Source organism: Phyllopteryx taeniolatus, chromosome 17, assembly GCF_024500385.1.
Source record: "Phyllopteryx taeniolatus isolate TA_2022b chromosome 17, UOR_Ptae_1.2, whole genome shotgun sequence".
Lineage (NCBI taxonomy): Eukaryota > Metazoa > Chordata > Actinopteri > Syngnathiformes > Syngnathidae > Phyllopteryx > Phyllopteryx taeniolatus.
This window is the reverse complement of record NC_084518.1, coordinates 11,769,794-11,782,315: the sequence shown is the minus strand read 5'-3', so window position 1 is coordinate 11,782,315 and position 12,522 is coordinate 11,769,794. Positions and strand designations below refer to the sequence as shown.

The 12,522-nt window shown below is 44.1% G+C and overlaps 1 protein-coding gene across 3 annotated transcripts in view; it reads right to left on the bottom strand.

The window, feature by feature from the left end:
- Positions 1-12,522, bottom strand: part of LOC133466806 (pecanex-like protein 3) — a 35,957-nt gene that overhangs the window by 22,973 nt on the left and 462 nt on the right. For 2 of the 3 annotated variants that reach the window (XM_061750840.1, XM_061750842.1), the window contains exons 2-18: positions 10,245-10,736; positions 7,663-7,871; positions 7,451-7,556; positions 7,331-7,370; positions 6,019-6,114; positions 4,158-5,849; positions 3,610-3,739; positions 3,260-3,429; positions 2,998-3,055; positions 2,758-2,899; positions 2,503-2,660; positions 2,072-2,225; positions 1,934-1,966; positions 1,675-1,846; positions 1,110-1,220; positions 898-989; positions 697-806 (exon numbers count right to left, since the gene is read on the bottom strand). In XM_061750840.1, the coding sequence (XP_061606824.1) occupies positions 697-806; positions 898-989; positions 1,110-1,220; positions 1,675-1,846; positions 1,934-1,966; positions 2,072-2,225; positions 2,503-2,660; positions 2,758-2,899; positions 2,998-3,055; positions 3,260-3,429; positions 3,610-3,739; positions 4,158-5,849; positions 6,019-6,114; positions 7,331-7,370; positions 7,451-7,556; positions 7,663-7,871; positions 10,245-10,397 (3,626 nt within the window). In that variant the 5' untranslated portion in view covers positions 10,398-10,736. Of the gene's footprint in view, positions 1-696; positions 807-897; positions 990-1,109; positions 1,221-1,674; positions 1,847-1,933; positions 1,967-2,071; positions 2,226-2,502; positions 2,661-2,757; positions 2,900-2,997; positions 3,056-3,259; positions 3,430-3,609; positions 3,740-4,157; positions 5,850-6,018; positions 6,115-7,330; positions 7,371-7,450; positions 7,557-7,662; positions 7,872-10,244; positions 10,737-12,256; positions 12,518-12,522 lie in introns of those variants that run through there. The other variant, XM_061750841.1, reaches the window with a different exon arrangement.

The following is a 12,522-nucleotide window of genomic DNA, read 5'->3' as shown; positions in this document are numbered from 1 at the left end:
AACAAATCTGTTAGTGTGTACACATTTATATTGAGTACTGTGTAGTCCTGGACTATTTGAAACAAAATATATACACCGTATACGTATATTTAAGTAGATTGTAAATACTACAGTAAATGCAAATAGACACTTGTGCATTTCAACGTGACGAGGATTAAGTCTCAGCATAAGGATTATCCATCCATCCATCCATATTCTGAGCCGCTTCTCCTCACTAGGGTCGCGGGCGCGCTGGAGCCTATCCCAGCTATCATCGGGCAGGAGGCGGGGTACAGCCTGAACTGGTTGCCAGCCAATCGCAGGGCACATACAAACAAACAATCATTCGCACTCACATTCACACCGACGGGCAATTTAGAGTCTCCAATTCATGCATGTTTTTGGGATGTGGGAGGAAACCGGAGTGCCCGGAGAAAACCCACGCAGGCACGGGGAGAACATGCAAACTCCACACAGGCGGGGCCGGGGACTGAACCCCGGTCCTCATAACTGTGAGGCTGACGCTCTAACCAGTTGTCCACCGTGCCACCGCATAAGGATTAATTGTGTTTAAATTTATTTTCTCTAAAATCTTGGAATAAATATTTATTTGAAAAAATGTCTCTAATCAGCATCCATAGTTTAGCCGTCATGTATGCAAGCCATCATCATAAGGAACAAGTTGTTATTATTGAATCCGTGAAGCAATATACTGACCACAGGATGGTGGGATCGCTGCTTTGGCGACTCAGGTGGTAGGACAAGGCGAGTAGTAGGCCGCAAAATACAGAGAACAGTACTGGCACATGGGCGTCCCCCCACGGTGCCTTTGAGTAAGAGGAAAAAACAGAATTTCACTTTGTAGTCAAGTTTTAACTTTCAGACATGGTATTGAACGACTATTCATGCTGTGCTCACATTTATGGCACCGAGGCAAAATCCATAGAGCAGAGCGGCCACGAACACACTGCGTATGAGGCTGAATAGAGACGAGAGGGGACTGGTGGTGGCTGGGGACAAAAGAGGAGTGGATCAATGCAGCGTACAAAGATGGAGTACAACCAACTAATCTCTTTTTTGTGATAAAGGGAAAATAATACACAGCGAATGCTAAAGAGCCATGTTCTTACCCGTTCCACCGAAAACGTGCATGTCGATCTGCTCCAACAGACACATGACAAAGGTATTGACCTGAGGTAGCAAGCCAAACAGGAAGATGACCGGGAAACACAAGGCAAACACTGCGGAGGGCGATAAAAACACACTAATGAACATCTAAAACTCACAGGGTATGCTTTTTCTATAGGTATAACAGGTCAATTAGTACACTGTAAATCATGTGTCAAACTCAAGGACCGTGTGGCAAATCCAGTCCGCCACATCATTTTATGTGGCCCAAGAAAGCAAATCAGGTGCCACTTACATGATTCTTGATAAAAATGACCAAAGTGTCAAGCCCTTTTTGGGTACCAAAGCTCTCTTTACAGTAACTTGAACAATAGCTGTAGCTATTATCCTTGAATTCTGATTTCAAAACTATTTATCCATAATTTTTTTGTGTCTATGTAATAATATAAAGAGGCGATGAAACATTTATATGGTTTAATGGCCCTCTGAGAGAAACCGTAAATACAATGTGGCCCTCAATAAAAATTAGTTTGACGCCTCTGCTGTAGATGAAGTGTGATGATTTACCCAGGAGCATATCTCTGATACATAGCAGGAAGTGAGCAGAAAAGAAGGTGACGCCGTAGAGGGAGAACGGTTGCAGGCTGCTGGAGCGGCCAGAGAAATCAAAGATCCAGATCATCACGCAGCACAAGCAGAAGTAAACAGGCCGGCTGTACACGATGATCCAGTTATGACCCTGTTCATAACAGAAAGGGACATAAAACTACAACACCACAACCAGCCAGGAAAGTTCTGAAAATATGAGGGCAAACCCAGTGCTCACATGCATGGGAGAGGCTGCATCTGGTTGTACACTCTGAAAAATAAGCAGCTTTATAAACAACACATGACTCAAAGAAAATGACTGGCTGCACAGGAGACATGAACAACTACTCAAATTAATTCACTGAGATTTGTATACCTTCAGTAAGGAGTATTGGCAACTTGCAATGACCAGGCAGAACTGGAAGACCCAGATGTCCCTGAAAAAGCCCTGGAGCAACAGTTGAAACCCCAGAAAGGCCACCAGACTGGCCAGCACCACAGCAAACACATTTTCTCCCACACGTCGGTTCCTGATGTCAGAACCATGTTATATTTTGACAATGAGTTGTTCATCCAGTCACTTAATGTGCTCTAACACTTTGTAATCTAATAAAATCTAAAGATCTGTATAAAAAACACAAAAAAGCTCAGTGTTATGGTTGAACTTTTTTTTAAATCTCATCAATTAGTCAAGGTGTACTTAATATAGTGACCAGGGACTGTGAATACTGACTCATATGGATTGCTTTGCAAAGTGTAACAATGTTGAAAATGTTGCATCATATCTCTTCAACTCGAAAGCCTTACCTGTCCAACAAGGCCAGAAGCGCTAATCGATCATAGCGGACCCTGAGCCACTTCCCAGGCAGGACCCAAAAGCGATAGTATTGTTTGGGTTTAGCCTTCTCCTCGATCATCAGCGTGTTCTCTTGAGACTCCTGCAGAGACTCGTGATCTAGGTCAAACTGGAGTCAGGTTGACAAGCAGACAATGGTTTGTATAAGATGCTTACATTGAATGAAAAATAAGAAAGAAAAAACAAACAAAAAAAAACTCACTAACCTCAGGCATTTCCAATGGCACTCTGCGCACCTGCATGCCCTGTAGGACAACTGGTCTGGGCTGCAGCATGGACAGGACTGGTGCTCCTTCCTGGACCTCTGTGGAGGTGAAGCTTGAGGACTGGGACTGCCTTTCCCTTTCTCTGCAAGCAAGATGTTAGATTATTTGGAGTTTGTTTGCAATGCTCTTTAAAAGTATTTTAAGCTTGCATAAAATTAAACTACACAGATTCTAACTCACTGAACTGGGTCCTCATAACCTCCTCCACCAGGCCCAAATGTGTAGGACCTCTTCACTCCTGATACGCAACAAAAGAATAAGAGAAAAAAATAAATAGATTCCAGCTGTGTGTCTGCTTTGATTTTCAAATGGTCCCTCTCTTCCCATTTAACTGACAGATATGAAAGTTGCATTGATCTTCTCATTAATCTCCAGACATTAAAAGAGCAAAGCCCCTCTTTCCGAAAATGTCGTGCTCATTCCCTGAAAGCCAGAAACTCACCGCTCTCATCAAAAAAGTAGTGAACAGCCCCCTCAGATGTGTCATCGAAGGTAGAGGCTTCATGGATGCCGCTGCGCGGGAGCAGAAGTGACGAGGCAAACTGTAAGGCAGAGGGAAGGGTGCGGGTCCGCGAGTGGGAGGAGGTCCGAGCCCTTTGGAGGTCCTGGAGGCTAACGGTTTAAAGACAAAGATTACGATAAAATGAAGTTTAACAGCCTATAATTATCAGTCTTTGCTGGCATTGGCAAAACTCATTAGCTATTGCCCTTGCTTCCAATGAATATCCATTCGTAACATCTTGGAAATCAATAAATCAGCTTGCTTGCTAGGATTTGTTTAGTAGGACTAACCTGGGAGGGGACCCCATGGTGGAGGGTGGAGGTGTCGGGTTTGTCCCTGCATTGTGTCTCCTGCGGATGGCCTGGGTCCTCTTAACGCTGCTGACTGAGTCGTGCTTGCCGCCATCCTCTGGAGCCAGCGCTGCACAGAAGTTAACCGTTCATACCATACAGAATACTGCGGTACAGTAACATATTCTGTTTTCATTCCAAAAGGCTACTAAAATAACTCATACTGCAGTTGTACGCTACCAAAATATTAGCGAGTCAGACAGTGTAGTTTGTTAATTGGTAAATGGTAAAGCGTGACATTCCAATAGAATACCGCAGATGAGGAAGAAGTGTGTGTGTTTCTTGGAAAAAAAACTATTCATTACAGATTTTCATGGTGAATTAGATGATGTCACACTAATGTAGCGGATGCCATCTTCATTGTGCCAAACCACATAATGGCGAGCTGAACAAAACAGTTTGGTGCATACTTGGAAACATCTCTTAGACATTTTGAAACTGTATTTAGCTATCCTGAAAACAAACAGGCAACACAAACATCAGCTCACCTCCTCCCACAGCCCCCTCTTCGGTCAACTCTCCCGCTCGCCAGCCCATCTGGTTTCCAGTCCAAGAGCCTCCGAGAGAATCAAGCCGATGAGGAAGAGACACTGGGAAGCAATCGATGTGGATGGTGCGAGCTTCCAAGTCAGACTTGGAGATGGTGAGGGTGCGAGGCACAGGGGTGGAAGTGGAGGGCATTGTATGCAGAGCAGAAGGTAGCGCTGCTGTGCTGTTCTGACTTGAACCCCCGCCATCCATACTGAGCACCCTGGCGTGCGTCTTTGCACTGGCTGTGCTTGATGAGCGCTGAGCACCACGAGAATGTGAGGGGCCAGCAGGTTCCGTTAAATCCCCTTCCCGGGGAGTAGGAGGCTGAGCAGCCGGAGGGAGCTGTAATGCAGCGCCAGCATTAGTGAGTTCTGGGGAGTAGCAGGAGGTAGAGGAACTGGAGTCGTCTTCATCTGTGCTATAGCGGCGCTGAGACCCTAGACTGGATGCAGCGCTCATGTCGCTGCCGTCATCCTCATCGCTGGAATCCTCAAAGAGACTTTCACTGTAGGCCTTGGCGCCGAGCTTGTTACGCACCGGGATGTAATCTCTGTGTTGTCTATGATTGTGGTGACGCCTGTAAGAGCCGCAATCAAAACTTCCTGCCCCGGCTCGCCTTCGCAGAGCTTTCCGTCGGCCCGGCTTATGGCCCACACTACTGCCACTGGCCCGCAGTAGCTTCAAGTCTTTGGGGCGCACGACCTGCTGGGCAGCTTGATCAGACAGCAGGAATGGGATTGAGGATATGGGCAAAGAGGGCTCTGAGCACACTGAACCCAGGGCCAGCCCTGAGGGGACAGAAGTGGCCTGCCGAGGCGGAGGTAGGGGGGGAACCGGGGCGGCTCTGTCTAAATCACAAACGTCTGAGAGGCCGCTACTTGAGGGGGAAGAGTTGTGGAAAGTGGGGGGTTGTGCAATCATGTCAGACGGTAAATCGTCTCCTTCAACAAGTGTCCTGTCGAGCGCCTGACTGGGGGAGATATCTTTGGAGGGGGAACGCAGTAACACGCTGTCTGACAGGTTATCCGTATCACTGCCATCCTGTCCTTCTTGAACCTCTGCGTCTGTGGGCATCTTGGCACCCGCCGTTAGCACCGTAGTAGATACTGGTCCATCTGTGAACTTCAGTTGGGTGAATGATGGACTTTCAAGCTGAGTGGAGTCTGTCTTTTCACTGCGGTAGCTGCTAACAGTGCTCAGCGTCTCGCGATCAGTGGCGGCGCCACCGCCACTGAAACAGCTGTCCGTGGATCCAGCAGCTAATGCCACCCCACTACGACAGCCCGGGTACTCGGTCCCAGGCACAAACACCACTGGGTCGAGGCCCAGCCCTAAGAGATTTTCACTCAGCTCTTCACTCAAGCTACTCTTTATAAGAGGACTAAGGGGGGTATCTCCAAGACTTTCAGACTCACCAGAGGGCCCGAGGGGAGAATAAGCTAACCCACTGTCCTCTGGAATCTTTTGAGGCACCTCGACATCATGCAATGGCTCTTTCTCTCCATCGTCTTGACTCGAAGGTGAAGGTGGTACAGACAGATATTCTCCTGGTTCTCCAAATCCAGACGCCACACCAGGGAGTCCAATGAGACCTGGGAAATTGCCTCCCATAGCAGCAGCAATGCAGGACTGGACCACGCTCGGAGCCCCTGCACAGGGGACACCAATCATAATTAGATAAAAATGCAGCGAGACTCCCAAATTCATTAATACAATACAAACTATCTCTTGGTCCTGCTTGGCACCAGGGCTCCTGAGCATGAACAGCATAAACACAGTTCTGTATGACGCAAGTTTAGAGAACAGAAGCAGACTCACTGATGGTGTCCTGAGAACTCTGCCGCAGCATTTCACGATGAGCAGAGGTAACAATCACATTATTGCTTCCCTGTTCTCGCATTAACTCCTTGATATCTGAAGTAAACAAAGACGGAAATGGTTTAAATCCCGAGAATTACACATTATATATTAGAGTTTACACCGATCTGATCGGCCTAATCGGTATCGGCCGATAATTAGCATTTTATGCTGATCGGCTTTAATGTCATAATTCGCTGATCATTGATCGGCTCCGCAAAGGACATGTACTCCACGTTGCCGTCGTGTACAGTATATTCAAATCCAAAAGCTAGTTTATTTTTAGCCTTGTCGCGTGCCTTTTGTAGTACTGTAAATATCTGACCACCAATAAAGTTATTTATTCAAAAAAACATGTCAGCGGTCCCGTTTTTTACGATCACTGGGCTTCAACTTGTCAACTCAAACGCAACCAGACACACTCGTTACCATGGCGATGACAAAAATAATGGATCGTGCTGTGTGTTTATCAGAACAAAATGTGGAAAAACTTGTGTTGATGGTCACCGGTGGTCGGGAGAGGACGTTCGTTTAAGGCTTGCTTGAGGAATGTTCACATACTTTTAATACGATACCGCTCGCAAGCAGGCAACAAAACGTTATGTAGACTAGCAAGCTAGTGCTAGCACTAACGGTTGTACGTAAACATGCCAGCGTTGTGTCGAATCATGCTCTAAAGTTTTTGTGTGTGTTAAGTCATTTAATTACAATAAAGTAATTTAATTACAATAAAGTAATTTAATTACAGTAAATTAGCACCCATTATTTATGTCACGTTGTAATGTTGGTTTGACCTGACTGATTAGAATACATGATCTGACTAGAGCAGTGATTTCCAAACTTTATGGAGCCAAGGAACATATTTTACAATTGAAAAATCTCACGGCACACCAACAAATAAAATTCTCACAAATAGTGGATACATTAATTACTGTATGTACTTCCTGCCATCTAATAGAAGACCATTAATTTGTTCTGTCTGTCAATATGCCTCACTGGCATAAATAGATGAACAAAGATACATTATTTATTGTAAATATAATTTTTTGAGCAATTAGGTACACAAGTATATACCGTAAATGTACAAGTCATTTAAATAGACACCATTGTGCCATCTTGTGATCGGATCGGTGATTGGTTATCGTTTTTTTAAACTCGGTGATCGGACCCAAAAATCCTGATCGTGTAAAGCCCCCAGACATTACATGGTAATGGTAGATTCATTATTGAGGTATGGACTTATTGAATGGAAGAATAAAACACATATGCTAACCCTTTGTTCCCCCTGAATCCTCAAGTTGGGGCAAGAACTCCTGGATAATAGAAAAAAATACCAATAAGTACAACAGATAAAAACCTTTTGAACCTAAGCAAACAAGTTGATGGTCCTCACCGACACCTGGTTGAGTCCAAACAGTGAGTGCTGAGAGCTGCATCTCACCGGAGGCGTCGAGTTGACCTTCCGAAACACGGTCATCTCCACACCAGCATGAATATCCCTGGCGCAAAACAGTCACAGAGCCAATTAAAAGAGTGTACAGTATAGCACCAGGATATCTGACTCACATCACTGTCATTTCACGCTGTCTTAAACCACGCACTCACCTGGGTTGACTCCCATCATGGCCACCTGAAGCTTCCTCAACTTCCTCAGTCTTTGGAACTTCGGCTGTGAGCGAGGCCTTTTTCTTATCGACAAGCTCCCCGAGGTCAAACATGGCGTGGAGCCGGTAGTTCACCACTTTGATGGTGGTGAAAAAGATGGCCACCACAGCGGAGTACAAACCTGCTATCACCAAGCTGGCGGGGAAAGCCTGCAAGGAGGTGCAAGAACATTAAAACATTTTTTTTTTACACATGCACACTGGAGGCGGCACGGTGGCCGACTGGTTAGATCGTCAGCCTCACAGTTCTGAGGACCCGGTTTCAATCCCCGGCCCCACCTGTGTGGAGTTTGCATGTTCTCCTCGTGCCTGCGTGGGTTTTCTCCGGGCACTCCGGTTTCCTCCCACATCCCAAAAACATGCATTAATTGGAGACTCTAAATTGCCAGTAGGTGTGACTGTGAGTGCAAATGGTTGTTTGTTTGTATGTGCCATGCGATTGGCTGGCAACCAGTTTAGGGTGTACCCCGCCTCCTGCCCGATGATATCTGGGATAGGCTCCAGCACGCCCGCGACCCTAGTGAGGAGAAGCGGCTCAGAAAATGGATGGATGGATGCACACTGGAAGCTTTGATTTCAAACGGCCCAATTTAGAGTCCGACCTAAATTTTCTGGAAAAAAATGGCCTTTTAAGTCATACAAAAAGACTGTATTCATGATTTCATGTAAGACCTCAGCGCATCTCATAACACTTTAATCCAGAAGGATCATCTACACTAAAGTTTCGCTTCTTAAGTTTTTTTAGTGGGTTTTTGTAGATACCACCACATACACCAGTGATGGAGAAATATGATGATGACCAAAGAACAAGAAAATGTAACCTCTTGCAGCAGAGCTGAGAAAGCAGTCTATGTAAGTTAACGTCACAAGACGAACAGAGTAGACCCTGCAAATGCAGCTTAGTGAGTTAAATCTATATGAAGAGACTCAGCTGTGAAGTACAACTAATTAATCGATCAATAAGTATTATTTAGCCAATTGTGTAGAACTGATTGTTGATTGCTATTTGATTTCATTGATGTCTTGATGCAAGAGAGGCATAATATAGTGTGTGTCTTAGTTGCAAGCAGCAGAGGTGCTGTTTATTCAGCCTCAACTAGTTTGTGGTCTAAAGTAGTGATTCACAACCACGGTGCCGAGGCACACTAGTGTGCCATGACAGATAATCAGGTGTGGTGCAGGAGTTTATCCAATTTCAGTTTATTGGTCAGAAAATGATTATTTAACAATGTATTTTTGTTCATCTATCTATGCCAGCGACGTAGAGTGACAGGCAGAACAATTAAATGCTCTACCACTACCACCAAATATGACGTTTGGTGACATTTTTTGTTTGGTGTTGTGCATGTTATTTTGTTATTCCCAATAGATGGCACAATTAACTTGTGTAGCCACCTGTTGCCATTCATACAACAGAATAATAGCTTTGTGTTCAACAAAACAGGCCTACACATCACACTGATTCAGTACATATTTGAGTAAAACGACAAAATTTTTGTGACTGTTCGTCTGGCAGTATGCCATGTATTTTTCTAATGTAAAATATGTGCCATGGCTTAGTAAAGTTTGGGAAACATTAGTCTAAAGAACAACATGAGACAGAGACATCCGCTATGGCAACCGCTCCAGACAACATACTGCTTAATATGGAATCAAAACACGAGTTGTGCACATTCTCCCATTCTATTAGCCATATAATTTGTTTGAAATAACAATAAATTGGTCGTTGCTTTTCCTATTGGTCAAACAAGGAAATTCAAACAAATGCCCTTCCCCCGTTTGAATGTTTTACTATTAAAAGCAGTAAACTACTTTTTTACACTTGACAGTTAAGAATTCAAGGCATTTCTTGCATATAAAAATTGCCGACGCCTGCCTCCGCCTAATTATGGGCCAGGTCCAGCTTTGAAATCTGACATCATGAAAACTTATTTCAGCGTTACACTAGTTGGGTGTCATTTTTGACTGCATTTGCTATATTACACTGCGCCAATATGCTGCCGCTGTACTAGAAACTGTTGGAGGTTATTAAACCATAGGAAGAAGAGTAACAGCAAATTACAATTTATTTCCTTCAACAAATGTGTAAGATGAATTTATTGATTTTCAAACTGGCGTATATTGTTATTAAGACTCATGAATTTGCACTACATTAATTCTGGGTGGCTCATCTTCCCCACTTTGGCATCCCACTTCCCTATACACTGCTGTGTGTCATCAAATGGTAAGTACAGTAATAGAAAACTATTTTAAGTGTATTATACAGCAGTGAACTTATTCTGCCACTTTTATCATTACACTTTTACTTAAAACATTGCCTGTCCAGTCAATAAAGGTATAACGATGGCCACAGTTTGACACTGGAATAGTAGAATAATTTTTATGACTTTCTCTGGTCAAACTGTGTTGTGAAAATTTTACATTTGAATGAACAGGAGGTCAACCAACAACCTTGAGCGAATTGTGTTTGAAAACCTAATTTCCGAATGTAGTGAGTTTGGACTTAAGTGCAAATGTGCTCACCATGTACAGCAGAAAGGGGAAGGCCAGCAGAAATATCCACAGGTAGAGATGGAAGCAGTTGGAGAAGGTGCTCTGATGGGGGTCCACATACCACCCTCCGGTGAGCGAGGCCCACACACCCTGTCGTAATATCTGAAGCGCCTGAGAGCCCATCTCTCCACCTTCAGGGGGAACCCGCAGCTGAAAGAGCCACTCCAACACGGCCGCTCAGAAAACTGCGGAGTTAGAGCCACAGTGTCGCGTGTCTATGATGGCACTTCCATTGGGGATGACAAATCAAGCGAGACTGTCTCATGGGGAACAACACTTCTAAGCCTTGGGTATGTGCACACTTCAGTTAAGGTCAGGAGTCCTTGCACATCCTGGCACCGCTGTGTGCTCCCTCCCCGCACAGATGATGCCGCTTGACTCGAGCCTAATCCTTGAAGGGTATTCAGGTGAGTGACTTGGTAGCACATTGGCAACACAGCGTGTGTGAGAAAAAACACTCATCTGTAAGAAAGATCACAACATACAATGGGTACAATAAGCTTGAAAGAGAAACAACTACAAGTATATATAACAGAAGGTCTGGACTAAGTTCAAGCTCAAGTTCCTAAGATATACCGGTACTACTCACAAAAAGTTAGGGATAGTCGGCTTTCAGCTGAAAAATCAGTATGAACTTAAATTACTTTAGGCTTGGTACACACAAAGAAATTGGGCTGTTTTGGGCCTGATTTTCCCCCTCCTGACCAAGGACAACAAACTATATTATTTTATAAGATTATCCCGTGGTCTAAACGTGTGTCAAGAGTGAATTTGGCCCGAAAGTAGGGTGCAAAACGGGTCGGGCCAACCATCTTAAATATTAAATGTTTTTAATATTTACCACCAAAAATCTTGACGTATGTGGATAAACGACTACTCCCGACTTAATTGTGATGTGAAATGTAGCCAATGTAGAATGTAGTTAATATATGTCGCTACCTGACTGAGAAACAAGGAAGTGGCCGTATATAAAAATAAACATGTACTAACTGATGTTGAATTGTGTTCAAGTGGGTTCACCAGTCTGCAAGAAGTATTTTCCCGCCTCCGGTCCCTTCCGCAACACTCGGGGAAAATCAGCACAGCATATCCCGTAGTGTTTCATCTTCCTCATTTTAGTTCAACCATGTGAGATTTCTGACTTGGAGGACTAGGATCTAGATCAGTAGTGAAACAGAATCTTTTGTGCGTGTGGTGTTCTGTGTTGAGATTATCGGAGCACACCACACACAGGATGCCCAAAACCTTTAAATACTTTATCTTCATGTGTGGGCTCTGTAACAGATAATCTTTTACGATTTGAAAAGTCTGTGTGTGTGTACCAGGCCTTAGAGTGTCACAGTATCATCAGATTTAGATTTAGCCAGTTGCAAAAAAAATAAGGCAAGACTGGAGGCGTCACAGAAAGGAATATGAGTGGACATCATTGTTAATGTTTCACCTAGAAGCCAAATATAACTAATCTTTTGTGATTAGTGTATCTTAAGACTCTCCTCCACTCTCCTCTACTGTCACAGCAAACAAAACGGTAGCATACGTGCAAATAACGAACAAGTGTCAGAACGTGTTGACTGACTGTAAAACATGGCTATATAAGGCAGCTAATGTAACAAGAGTTTAGTAAACGTAAAAAAATCGAAAAAAAAAACTGTACAACGACACTGTACCCCACTGAGAGACGCTGATCATACTTGTGTTCCAATATTTAGGTAAATTGGTAGGTTACGATATTAGAAACACCTTTCAATAGAACACCACGACAAACTACAACTATATTATACAATGCGGTTTTATTAGTAGCTCTCTGAACGAATCAGAACGACGATGAGTGTTGAAAAAAAAATTCTCAGTTTTTAAGGCCTATTAGTGTTGTCTCAACTAGATGACATTTCCTAAGATGCATTAGCAAGCTAACAAACCATTTAGCCTAGCTTGTGACTGTGTTTGTTATGATCGGGACAAAGTGGAGCCGATGAACGTACCAAACACCTGCGATCAACGCGGTGTCTGTGCGGACATAATCGATAGCCACAGCAAACACGATGACATTCGCTGTAAAACATGAGATGATTTGAACTAGAAAGCGGCTAATGCTAGGCCTCCAGTAGCTGCAATCCAATCAGCTCGCTGTCACCCTTGTTAGCTGCCTAAACAACAAGTAGTCGTAAAAACATGAGCACGACCGTCCTAAACCTTCACGCCGAAGCTGGTAAAAATGTTATCGTGAGCTCCCTTCACAGTGACAGGA